At 51.5% G+C, this 12,161-nt stretch overlaps 5 protein-coding genes across 5 annotated transcripts; 3 read left to right on the top strand and 2 right to left on the bottom strand.

The window, feature by feature from the left end:
• Nucleotides 1–1,044: 1,044 nt before the first annotated feature.
• ACRALDRAFT_207655 (uncharacterized protein) lies at nt 1,045–1,744 on the top strand (the record flags this gene model as incomplete). The annotated part of the gene is made up of 6 exons (XM_071022285.1): nt 1,045–1,062; nt 1,112–1,127; nt 1,218–1,373; nt 1,406–1,591; nt 1,628–1,668; nt 1,703–1,744. The coding sequence occupies 6 exons, from the start codon at nt 1,045–1,047 to the stop codon at nt 1,742–1,744; spliced, it is 459 nt and encodes a 152-aa protein (XP_070877526.1).
• Nucleotides 1,745–1,903: 159 nt separating this feature from the next.
• On the bottom strand, nt 1,904–3,328 carry ACRALDRAFT_1075076 (uncharacterized protein). The gene is made up of 2 exons (XM_071018325.1): nt 2,818–3,328; nt 1,904–2,750 (listed from the first exon to the last, which is right to left on the bottom strand). Exons 1-2 carry the CDS (start codon nt 2,905–2,907, stop codon nt 2,646–2,648), a joined length of 195 nt encoding a protein of 64 aa, XP_070877525.1. The 5' UTR covers nt 2,908–3,328; the 3' UTR covers nt 1,904–2,645.
• Nucleotides 3,329–7,907: 4,579 nt separating this feature from the next.
• Nucleotides 7,908–8,171, top strand: ACRALDRAFT_2040673 (uncharacterized protein; the record flags this gene model as incomplete). The annotated part of the gene is made up of 1 exon (XM_071021080.1): nt 7,908–8,171. The coding sequence occupies one exon, from the start codon at nt 7,908–7,910 to the stop codon at nt 8,169–8,171; it is 264 nt and encodes an 87-aa protein (XP_070877524.1).
• A 1,131-nt stretch (nt 8,172–9,302) lies between these two features.
• ACRALDRAFT_2052035 (uncharacterized protein) lies at nt 9,303–10,791 on the bottom strand (the record flags this gene model as incomplete). Its single annotated transcript, XM_071021633.1, has 4 exons — nt 10,087–10,791; nt 9,743–10,013; nt 9,532–9,609; nt 9,303–9,407 (listed from the first exon to the last, which is right to left on the bottom strand). Exons 1-4 carry the CDS (start codon nt 10,305–10,307, stop codon nt 9,303–9,305), a joined length of 675 nt encoding a protein of 224 aa, XP_070877523.1. The 5' UTR covers nt 10,308–10,791.
• Nucleotides 10,792–10,934: 143 nt separating this feature from the next.
• ACRALDRAFT_1061685 (uncharacterized protein) lies at nt 10,935–11,823 on the top strand. The gene has a single exon (XM_071016462.1). It carries the CDS (start codon nt 11,194–11,196, stop codon nt 11,386–11,388), a length of 195 nt encoding a protein of 64 aa, XP_070877522.1. The 5' UTR covers nt 10,935–11,193; the 3' UTR covers nt 11,389–11,823.
• The last annotated feature ends 338 nt before the right edge of the window (nt 11,824–12,161 follow it).

Below are 12,161 nucleotides of genomic sequence, written 5' to 3'. Positions count from 1 at the left end.
CAAGCACTGTATTCATCTAGCTAGCAGGCTAGGCATCGGCCAAAAGGCGAGTAGTCCTTTATCGACGGGTCGAGTTCACCCAGAAGAGATTCATGTCTTTTGTGGTGTCTGAACGAAAAAGGATCACTCGTACGGACGCAGATTGATAGGCTGATGATAGCGGCGTTTGTCTCCGGAAGACAGTGCAGTGCTTCAATGTATTCGCATTTGTCCCTAGTTTCCTCAAGGATCCTTCCTGCAGTCGAGTCGATTTTTATCTTCTTTCTTCTGATTTTCAGTTGGTAGCCCAGACACGCGTGGGTAAATACTCTACCTCACACCAGGGGACGGTCTTGGAAATTCTGGGCGTGGGAGCGACGACCCCCCACGAGAACATCTTCATTTCGTAATCATATCAAAGCAGGGACTCCTTATCACGTGGCACTACTCCTATGTACCTGGGTAGGTGCCCCATATCCCCTGGCTTCTGCTATGGTAGTATACACTACAACGTACATACGTTGTACAGCTTGTCTGGGTTCAGGGTGTCAGGGGCTCCATGCATTTTATCGTAGATAATTACTTAGGTATCCACGCCGATTCAATAGTTCGTCCAGTTACGTCCCAATCCGACGCAGCAGACAGACAGGGCAGAGCTGACGATGATCGGCGCATGCTCCGGCTGATCCGCTGCTGCTGAAGTGTGGATTCAGCTACTGCGGGTTAGCGAGGTGGCTGGCCACGCTGCTTCCCGCTTCCACCGACTGACTATTATTGCCTTACGAAGTACGATGTGCACCTGTCGCTGCCGTCGCCTCAATATGCTCACTACCTAGCTTCTTCCCCCCGCCATCGACGGGAAAAGAACAGACCTCCAAGCCGGAGCCAGCGCGAGAGTGGTTCTCAACTCTCCGTACATATCCTTGGCTAAGGATGATCTGCAACGTCGGTCCCAGCTGCACTCCCATCCCACGCGGACGCTCCCCTTAGAATCCGCGTTATGGTTCCCCACGTCCCAATCTATCCCGCCCCCCAGCCCTCGACCGTCGCCTTGCCCGAACGACGATGACACCCGAGAAGGCTGTGTAAAAAGACTCGCGATACGTGCTGACCGCGAGGTGGCATGCAAAAGGAAGACTTCAAGCCTGGTCGAAGTTCCGGTAGTCAGCTCGTAATGTCTACATATTCGTACACCTATTCGTAAGGGCGGAGTAGCTCGCGTCTGGATCAGTTCCAAGTGATCGTGTCTCGGCATTTCTTATGGTTCGGCAAAGAGTCTATGAACACCAATCAACGTTCGAATATGGTAGATTCGACCAACCAGCAATCCATCTCCGACATTCCTTTCGCACCCCCGCTATTTCTCATCATCTTCTTTTCCAGCGACTGGACGCGTGGTCAAGCGTTCGTTCACATGAGCCGCTAGGCCAGATTTCCTCATGCATGTGGCGGCGCATCCTCAGATCATGCATTCAAAATGCAGTCGGGGCACAAGCGGCCGGTGACGAAACCGTGCGGGAGATGCCAACCGTGGCATCGGGTCCAACACGACCCGGCCTGGGCAACGGGGGAAGGCACTTGAAAAATTCCTCCATTTCGGGGCTCAGCTATGGTCAGATAATACCATCTTGGGACATCTACGAATGAGCGCTCTCTACGAATAGATTGATCATGAGTGGGCTGAACCCGGTGCAGTCGAGTCGGTAGGTTGACGTCGTATCAGGCAACAGACGGCAATACCCGGAGGCATTCTTTTGCATTTTGAGGCATGATGCAACGTACTCAGCAGAGCAATTACTCCTTTGTCTAGAGGAGCCTCTTCATGTCCCCGGGTTCATTTCTTTGGGTGGCTGCTCTTTGAATGCCAAGCTGCCGAGTCGTATTGACAATCTACACCAATTCAGACATTGCTTCTTTTACAGCATTCGTACATCAAGCCCTGCACCCTCATTCAGCCATCCTCTAACCTAGCCCTGGCCTAGCTAGTGTGCTGAATACTACGCTACAGTTTAGCTCCTCGTCTTCCCAAAACCGTTTTATCTGCTTGGTCAATAACACCACTTGTTCCCACAAAAAGAGCACAGACTTCGAACGATGCCTACAAAGAAGACGCTCGTGTACTCGTGATCGTTTTTGCATGCCCTACGAATGTACAGGCCAACTGACAGGTAATATGGCAAGGCTGTCTCTCGCGAGCGAAGAGAAAGAAAATTCCTTTTGTTACCATTAGAAATTCCGTAATACCAATCCAGTTCTATCCAGACCAAGAAGAAGAGAAGAAATAATAAAAACAAAAGACCCCAAATAACCCAGTTCCTTCAATACCATTCCAATCAGACCGAAATGGCTCACCACTTTTTCCCGTGCGCACGAACCCCAAACCCCAAATTCAAGTCCCAATAGTCGCCGACTTGCACCTCCATTGTTTAAGACATCCCCAGTTTTTGTCTATCCCCTTGGCAGACGATCGACTCGCCTGTTGAGCGCCGCTCCAGTTGACCGTATGTTTCAATCCGTCCGTGCCTCAACCCGTGATTCGTTCCCAATGTTCCTAGTCGTCCTCCATTGTCCTTTTCGCATGAGAGTGACATAGTCCGTACATCTTCCCCTCGGATTCGAGACTGGGTAAGTGGACTGGTGTAGTCGTTGACAACCGGTTCCTCTACCTAGCCGCAAGGGGTGCCACAGTAGCCGCATTCCTTGCCAGGGAGCACCCAGACTTCTTTTCCTGATTCCTTGCAGGTCGGGCACTTGATACCAGGTAGCAGTTGCTGTGAAGTAGTGTCAGAATCAACCAGCCTACGTTAAAAGTCGAGGGGCGCGAACATGTGAACGTACCAATGTGGTGGTGGGAGTATGTGTCTGGTAGTTCCTGGAGACCTCTTCCCTCCTGAGCTCATGGCCATGTTGAGAATTGGGGAGAGCCATTTCGATGTGATTTTTGGCTTGGTGAAAGTTGAAAAGCGACACTCGGTCTGTTCTGTGAATCGGCGAAGGATAGGATGGCGAGGAGTGCGAGAGGGAGGCGGCCAGATGTGATGAGAGTACGACCGTTGGTTCTCGATTATGGGTTGAGTAGGAAGATTGTGGTTTTGAGTAGATTGTGAGCTTGCGATGTGTGTTTCGGTTATGGGAGGCCGAACCTCGATGGAGGAGGTCCTGGGCGATACTTATACTTATCCCTTCTGATTGTCATCAGGTCAATGGCGTGAGGCAGACCATGTGAGCAGAGAGAGGGACCGTGAGCTACGTTCAGGGATAAGGTCCCAGGAGCGGGACGGCCGCCTGTAGGAAGTTTGACAACGGATCTGCTGCATGGTGGGACAAGATGTACAACTGTAAGCACCCCGGGACTCGTATGTAATGTATTGATGACTGGTCACAACCCCTACGGGAACACCATGCATCTAACCTACGAAGCAAGTAACTTTGTTTTGCGACGTACCTTGCTTTGCGGAGCCTTTGGGCCAGCTTAGGACAAACGCGGACATCAGGAGGTAACAAACCACGCTGTGGGGCACCGCTGCCTCACCCGAGGGGAGCATTAATATAGGTCAGAAACAGGGGACCGGTCGAGTGAGACTTCCCGTTTGTCGATGAAAACGACAGAATGACGAGAAACAGAAATCCCACGGGTGCGGACGGCTGGTACAGGGGTCAAGGACGATTGGACAGACGGGAGACCACGCACGCCGAGAGTGGGGAGCCAGAGAAAACAGGACAAAAAGAAAAGAACCTTTTTTTTTCTCAAAAAGAAAAAAAAAAAAAAAAGAAGAGAGAGGGGGGTGAGACACGCAAACTACAACGTACAAGACTCGGTGAAGCTAATAAAGTAAAAGTGACCAAGACGAACGAAAGAATTGATAGATTTAGCCTGGCCCCGGTTGAGATGACAAGTCAATTCGAGGAGCGACAAGGGACGGTCGTTTGTCGTTTTTCGAATTGATATTCGTTATCATTTTTTCCCTCATTTTCTTCTTTCAAACGTATGTACTTCGTATGTACCGTTCCTCGCTACCTTCGCCTGCGGAGTACATGATAATCGCCTCTCCCTTCCTTGCTGCTACCTAATAAACGGAAATAAGTCCTAAGCAGTCAGTCATCCTTGGCAATCGCTACGCTGTTCCTCGATACCTAGTATCGTGGGTCTTTGCGGGCGAGAATAGCGACGAACAGGCTTTCTCTGGTCTCGCGTACACTGCCTACTGGTAATTGATTGACTGCATTACAACGTACAACGTACTTCGTACGGTACGCCGATCGTAGCGTAACAAACTTCTTTCGTGGACACGGGGTGTCCCATCCCACCGGAGGACCACCACTCAAAACCCCAAGATGGGTTTAGGTTAGGTCGTTGAACCAGACAGACCGGACGGTTGGTCTTTGGATCTGCACCGGGGATCCGTGCAAGGGCCTATCAAGGCTTGGGTGCAGCTGCTAGTCTGCCCGCCAAGTTACTTCGTAGGTGGACTAACCCTAACCAGCCAGCCATCCTTTGCTTCGCTTCAGAGCAATCATAATACGAAGTATCCTTCTCATATTCCTATTCTGTACTGTACGGAGTACGTTGTATGTGCTGTTCTGTTTGCTCACTGTTGTCCTCGTTGTCTTCTCCCCTCGTGCTAGCCATTGGTTTACAGTACCAACTTGTCTGGCGTTACCTATTGCCAAAGTCTACAACGTAGGCTTGGCGATCCTGAACCTCTCTGCTAGATCCCCACTCGCTTCCCTACGATAGATCCACCGAGGTGAATCCCTGTAGTAATAGACCCTTTTATTTTCTATCAGCTGGTACAGCTGGTAGTGTACTTGGTGGGTTTCTGATACCTGACCTGGCTTTGCCTGTTGGTAATCATCAAATATGGGAATTACAGTACATCGCATGCCGGTGAGACGATCAACGCCATCCGTCTGTAGCGAACAGAGGCTATGCCCAACATCTCCCAAACACCCTGCACACGGGGAGCGAGCGGCCGACGCTTGAGAACGAAGTTCGAATGCCGCCCACAAAATTGTCAAAGTCCGGGGTGGCCCACGACCAGTTTGTTTGCTGGGGATGAGGAATGCATGGAGATCCCAACCGCTCGCAGACGCAGATGTCTACGTTGTATGCATTTTGACATTTCGAAAGTCGTGTGCAGTCGTGATGTGCGTCGTACCCAGGCGTTGGCTCTACTTATTCTCTCAACCACGTTTTCCCTGCCCTTCTTTCTGCGTTCCCCGAGCATTACGTCTCTTTGAGGGAGTCGATCGAGGCTTTGCCAACAGCGTGGGTAGAAAAGGCGACGGGCAGTACAACGTAGTAGAGGTATATGTATTGTAGTTGTGTCAGATGTCACTTTGAGGTCTTGAGTAAGAGTACCGTATCGGCGCTGGCTCCGAGCTACTCCAACCCATTTGATAGGTGATATCCGTGCCTGCAGGTTCTGCATCATGCAGGATACAGATACACTACCTTGTACCATCAAAACCAAAACAAAACCCAGGTACAGGAAACACACGAACCAAGGCAGTGATTGCTCAGAATGTACCGTGTCTACCATCTGATAACTTCCTATTGAGTGGATGGAAAGGGAAAGAAGACCCACTGATGATACTACCTAATCAAGAGGGGGCTCAAGGTCGGAGCTGGGTCAGACAAAAATGGCCCTGACAGGAACCAGCCAGATGCCGAAGTCTGACTAATACGTACTCCCTAGCGATTTCCGCTCTTGCGACGAAAATACTAAGTATTCGCACGTACAATGTGCCGAAGCTTCTAGGTAGGTATCATACTATGTACAACGTACACTGCAGACAAAACCCTCAACCGATTCAATCGGCAATCAAGTGTCACCATCGCAACCACATCCAACCATCTCCCGGCGCACCACACCACATCTTAGGTAAGACGGGCACCATATTGCTGGGTCATGCATTACCCTTGTCGGTCGATAATCCAGTGACCCCCTAGTCCTATGGAAACCACTCGCGTTCGCAGATTTATGATATCCAGCCTTGCTTTTTAGGGCTCAGCCTTGCCCCCACCACTTTCCGTCTTGGGTAAAAGCCAGTAGGCTAGGTAGCGTTCCCATTTCAGCGACTTGGTAGTAGCTGAATCGCCGGCGATCATCGTCCCTATCCGCTCTCTCGGATAAACCGTGGCCATCCGCAGAACTACTTGGAGACTCTGCCACCGAATTTCGACGGATCGGATCCCAGGGACGGCACGACCGTTGGCGAATCCCGCCCGCTTGCCATGACTTCCGACCTCTCGAGGATTCCGAATCCCCCACTCCGTTTATTAATACCTCGTAATGATAAGATTATCCTAGTCTAGCAGGCAAGAGCCTCTCACTCTAGCGCTTTTTCTTCAGCTCCAGATCATCGAGGGGCTGAGACTGTATTGCGAGCGAACAGGGAACACATATGTCCAAGATCGTAGCGTTGTGCATCGTGATCTACATACACGTGTACTAGGCAGGCTCATCGAAAACACCTTACCCACTCTTATTTCAGAGCTCACGGCTGTTTCACCTACTGTCCATCCCCTTCCCTTGGTCAAGCAATCGAAACATATGTTACCTTGACGGAGAGACATAGCCCTTGTCAGCCACGTGACACGGCGCTGCGATGGGGGGAATCCCGGTCGGGTGATCTCGTTTCGTTTGTATTCGTACCTTGCTCAATATTCGGAGCAAAAGAAATTCACCACGGCTCCACCTATTTAATGGAGTTCATGACGCCATGGGGCCCTATCAACTTGGCTCGCAGAAAAGACGTGGCCTCTGTCGTGCCGTAAAAAAGGAACAACAACCTGGACTATTCCGTCCAAGGGCTCAGCTCCCTTGCTCCCTCCCGCTTTTTCGCGTTGCTTCTGGCCGCCGAAATGGGTTTGCGAACTCGGCAATAAAAGACTATCCGCGGCATAGCCTGTTTGATCAGAGCTGAGTCTGCCGATCGACGGGACATCATCGTTGTATGCATCGTCAACGGATCGGCCCCCACTACAGATTACATGGTCTGCCCATATGGTTGATTTTCCCGTTCGGGCGCCTTTTTTCGAGCCAACCCCCTGCATCCCCTTTGCTTTTGTTTTTCTTTTCCTTTTGATCAATAGTGGCTCGCCTCCGCAGGCCTCATAGAGACGGCACAGCGTCTTCCTCGACACGACTCCGCGGAGAATGACTATCAGCAGGCAACGCCGGACTTTGGCCAATGCGATAAGAGAGCCTCGCCTTAGCACAGGAACACCGAAGGATGTGCAGGCCTGGGACACATCGCCATAAAAACAAATATAAACAGCTCTTAACCGTGGTCGCAACCTGCACCTTACTCAAGGTTGTTTCTCTCTATACCACAATTTTTGCGTCTGGATGAACCCAGTCACCCCAAAGAGCTGGAAGCATTGCTGCATTGGCTATCACTCTATTTACTATACTATTCCCTTCGTTCGACATTGCCTCTGTCAAGAACCATCACATTGTTAGCGACCCTCTACCGAAAGTCGCCAGGTGTGTTTGTTTGTTATAGTGAGTTCGGTGAAGATTGGACATGATGATCATCGATTGTTGCATCTTCTCTCTTATCGCACCGCCTATTAATTTGCTATTGGGTGTCGCTCAGGCACATAACACGACGAACCTTCCCTGGTATGACTATTTGCAGGGGAGCGGCCTATTCCCTTTCTGTCAGACTGGTATGTCTCTAACTATCACGGCACAGCGAGTACCCGTATACCATGCATACAGGCTCACCCGGTATCAGCTCACCGATTTATTGTGACCAGACCAATCACAAGGTTTTCTCCTAGCTTGGTGGGCAGCGAGAAGCATTAGGTTCTTTGTTTGCCATTCCCATCGTTCGCAGTCCTCCCAGGACGCGCCTCTTCACCGATATTAGCCCTCATCTCGCCGTTATCTTTCCACGGTGACCTCGTCGCCTTCGCCATGGATGGCCCTTTTGATCCGCCTACGAATAGGTCCGTTGATTTCCGCCCCCCTGCCGTTTTTCCACCAGTGGTTACCAAGCCAAGCACGCCAGTGACAATCGCATCTACTCGATACTCGCTCGAATATCTCTTACTGGCTTCGTCTCAACTGGCCATTCCTTCGCAAGAACAGAATGGGACGCCCCGTTGCCGAGGAATAGGGCCGCCGATTGTCGCACGACGGACAAGGTGCATTCCAGTACACGTTTCATTGATTCGGTAGTTCATCGAGAAACATCTTTCCTAACAGACAGACGCCATGCTACCTTGCACTGCACTGTTTCGCCACGTGAACGCCCATCTCGAGTTACCGGACCGATGGTCTGCCTGTGTCACGTAACCACCAGCAGGTATACCTAAGGCAAGTCTACAGGATACTTGACGCTATCCAAGCCGCACAAATCAAACCTAAGTAAGAGATCGAGGAGGCGGATGCAGGCCGACAATAGGAGCTGGTCCTGGCCAATGCGGGAATCATGTTCGATCCTGAATCTATCTCCCAGATGGTCGCAAGAAACTTAGAAAGCGCCTCTAGACAAAAGAGGAAAAAAGAAAGAAAAAAAAAGGCAGGAGAGCAGGAAATTGGGTGTGGATGCAGAAGGGGCTAATTCTGTTCGGCCTCTGGTTGTACGTGCAACGGCCCGAAATCTCGATGATGAGAAAGCCTCAAGCTTGACAGGTCGGTCGCACAGAGGACAGACACGGCGGCTGGCGCCGTGTCGCCTGCATGAAGGACGCATCGAGCCATTCTTCCGTAATATGAGGTGCGGGATCGGCAGCTAGCATATTGCACCAACGGCACAGTTGCCCCTTACCCACTGTCCAACAATGTCGGTGAGGTTATCAGCATGGCAGTGAGTCAATTCTCAGCCACGATTATGCGCAGCGGCCTGGGCGGGCAATGTTACGCCATCTCATGATTCCACCCGGGTGTAACGGGAAGGCAGTTCCCCGATCCCAGTAGGAGAAGCGGTGGGAAGAGAAAACAACATGATGACCATGAGGCGGCCTTGCCTGACAAAACTGAGTTCCGAACCACGTTGGATACGGGACGGGAAGAGAGATCACCTCTGTCACCCCAGTCCGGATAGCCCGTCCTCCTAGCGCCCGTTCGCGAGTTTGTATTTAGCTTGGGCTTGAGCAAACGCGACATTATCATCGGTCTTGTTAAAAGCACTACACATCATTTCTGGCTTCTCGACGCGAAGCTCACACTTGACGATGGGTCTCAGGTGGCTCCCGCTGCTGCTGGCGTCAATTTCGGACGATTTCGGAACTCGGCATCCAAATATGCTGGCCAGACAAACCGAAATGGAAAGCATGTGCGTTTCTGTAGTGGGTACACTGACCTGCCTCAATAAAGCAATGCTTGCCTGAGCTGTGGTAGTCGGAGGTTTGAGGCCCAGCCCTGCTCGACGGCGGACATGTCGTCGTTCAGCATCGTCCCTTCGTCGAGACACTGCCAGTTTAGCGCAACCAGCTGGATGTCTTAGCGCCAGAAGAGACCGGGGTGGGGATTCGAGATGTCCTCGCGCGCACCGTTGGTCTGAAGGGCGCGTGGACTCGCGGATGGCGGCACACACCTCGCAGAAGGCGCAGGATGGGATCAAAAGTCCAGCCATGAGTAGCAATAGACCAGTCTTGGGGTGGCCCCCCCGAAACTAGACAGCGGCGGTTAGGTGATCGAGCGAGTGTCGCTTTCACGTCGGGGCGATTGGCGGAACCGTTGATATCCATCGGGTCCCGTTGGATAGCTCCGGCCCGATGTCTGGGCCCAGGGAAAGTTAGGCTTACTTTGGGTACTTGGTCGTGGCTGTGGGTAGAGGCACTTTCGCCCAAGACGGTCTCGATGACATTATCGACGCCGTTGGGCAGTGAGAAACCCAAGAGACTGCAGCTAAGTTCCCGCTTCACCCTGCCATTGCCATTGGCATCACGGGTGAGTGTCGCCATTCCAGGCGTCAATCTCAATGTAGTAGCATCGCGAGACAGGACGATGCTATAGGCCTCGGAAGAGACCCGCGGGGCCAGCTGGCTTCCTTCGAGGTAGGTGTTGCGGCTGCAGCTAATGTAATAGGTAATAGTCGGTGATGGGGCGGACGGCTCGTGTCCTTGTCGGTCGGGTCGACCGTACTGACCTCCCAGCATCCCAGCCAAAGCACATGGCGCAAGTCTCGACAAATCCACCCCGATAAAGTGGTCTTTGGCCTTTGGTAGGTATCGGACAGTATCTTGGGGGATTCTCCCTCTGGGTATGTTCTAGCCAGGCCGCGAGCTGCTCTCCTGATATGGACTCGTCGGGCAATATGAGAGAACAGCGCTGGCGGATATCACCGAAGACGCGGTCGGCCTTGACCATATAGACAAGCGTCAGGACGACATTGCCAGAAGGTATAGCCTTCGAAGCCGGGTACAGGACGGGGGATACGACTTGTTCAATTTCGGGGATGGAGTCGACGCCGCTGGCGCATCTGGCATTGATGGGGGAGGGCCCCTCGTAAGCGGGATTGAGAGTGGAGCGTCTGCGTGCGAGTAGCAGAATTTGTCAGGCCGGCGAGGGCAGATACGTTCGTCCGAGAGAATATGGGCATGGTCATGGTTCGGCCGTTATGTTCCGCGTCGTCGCGAGTTCATGGCGTCGGCGCGGCGGAGCTGACGAGATTCTAATGTTAACCATTCTCGAAGGAATAGGGCGGGCTATCAAGCGGGAAGTTGGATTGACTTGGTCATTCGGTGCTGACTAGACGTCTTTGTCGTCGGTCTCACTTAGTGCAGCGGTTCGGTCCGACCAGGGCGTAATCTAAGAGGTAGGACGTCGCGTAACACGTCCAGTACCAGTTGTGCGTTAAACTCGATTAGATGTTCAAGGCAGAAACGGCAGAGCAACGGTCGTTAGTTTATCCGTAACTCGACCAATGGCAATAGACGGGCCAACATGACGTCAATTCTACTTGTGGATCACTCCACTCACTCAACACCCATGCACCAGCCACACTGTCGATGCGCAAGGGGACCACTGGAGATCGATACTCTCAATGTTTCACCACATGAGACACCGAACCATACGATCAAATTCACGTATAAAATCAAAATACGGAATCATGTCGCATCATAAAAAGCTCGACCCCGAAGATGAAGTCCGTTCCTGGGGCTTCAATCATGTTTTCACCTGGTCCGACAGACCGTAAGCAGACAAGTCTACCGTCAGAAGTCACAGGAAAGGTTAAGCGTCAGAGATGAGAGATATGGCTAAGAATAATGGACCAACAACAGGAACGCCCATTACGAACCCCATTCGCACCGTGGCCTTACCACCCACCTCATCACAAAGGGGAGTCTCACCATCTCTTACCCAGAAGGCGAAAACCCAACCAAGGAGACCCATGGCGTCGGCGCACGGGTCGATGTCCCAGCCAGACGCGTCCACGAGGTTTGGATAGGGGATGAGGGTTGTACCTATGTGATTGGAGAGTGACACACATTGTCCGGGGGGGGATTTATATCGGGTGTCCTGGCGACCACTGACCGAGCGAAGGAAGGCTGGTTGACTTGTGCAATCAATATGACGACAGAGTTGTCAGGCGTCTTACCATATCATGACTGGATGTCCAAACCTCCCAGAGGAAAACAGAATTTGCGCGTTTCCGCATGGATGGAGAGATGCTGGGCTAAGAATCCCGGATCCCATTCGTCCCCATTCAGTGTACAAAAGTTAGACGAGACTTGCATGGAGCTGAGGAATTAGTGTAAGCGTGTAATCCATGCATTATCGTACTAAGTATTTGGTATGTATCACACAGCATATTCGACAATACGTTATAATGAATGCAGACCTAATGTTCATATCTAGCATGATAGACCGTCACAGTGACGTCACGTCGTCTGTCGGTTCTGAGTGGATTAACCCATTCTCGTCGGAAATTAGAGTACCGTACCTACACGTTAGTGTACTCCGTCCTTGAAGCGCGGTCCGTGCAATGAAGACATTTCGGATTGAGTGACAAGTGCAAATAAAAAACCTGTACTAACAGAGAATACGAAAGGGCTACCGGTGTATTTTATCGGTATCGTATTTCATGACTCGTTGAATGCGCCGAATAAACCAATTCTCTGGGAAAATCAATGTGTTGATTGACTAAGAAACATCGCTTATGTGAGCGAGTAGATAGCCAATTCTCGGATATCGTCCGATTTATTGTGCAATGCCCAGAGA

This window comes from Sodiomyces alcalophilus, assembly GCF_042370955.1.
Source record: "Sodiomyces alcalophilus JCM 7366 unplaced genomic scaffold ACRALscaffold_2, whole genome shotgun sequence".
Taxonomy (NCBI): domain Eukaryota; kingdom Fungi; phylum Ascomycota; class Sordariomycetes; order Glomerellales; family Plectosphaerellaceae; genus Sodiomyces; species Sodiomyces alcalophilus.
This window is presented reverse-complemented; position numbering and strand designations above follow the sequence as displayed.

Excerpts from the sequence above, each read along its gene's own strand:
- ACRALDRAFT_1061685 (XM_071016462.1), top strand. The coding sequence starts at position 11,194 with ATGGCTAAGAATAATGGACCAACAACAGGAACGCCCATTACGAACCCC.
- ACRALDRAFT_1075076 (XM_071018325.1), bottom strand. The coding sequence starts at position 2,907 with ATGGCTCTCCCCAATTCTCAACATGGCCATGAGCTCAGGAGGGAAGAG. Across the intron at positions 2,751-2,817 it reads ATACTCCCACCACCACATTG|CAACTGCTACCTGGTATCAA; the intron begins GTACGTTCACAT and ends ACTACTTCACAG.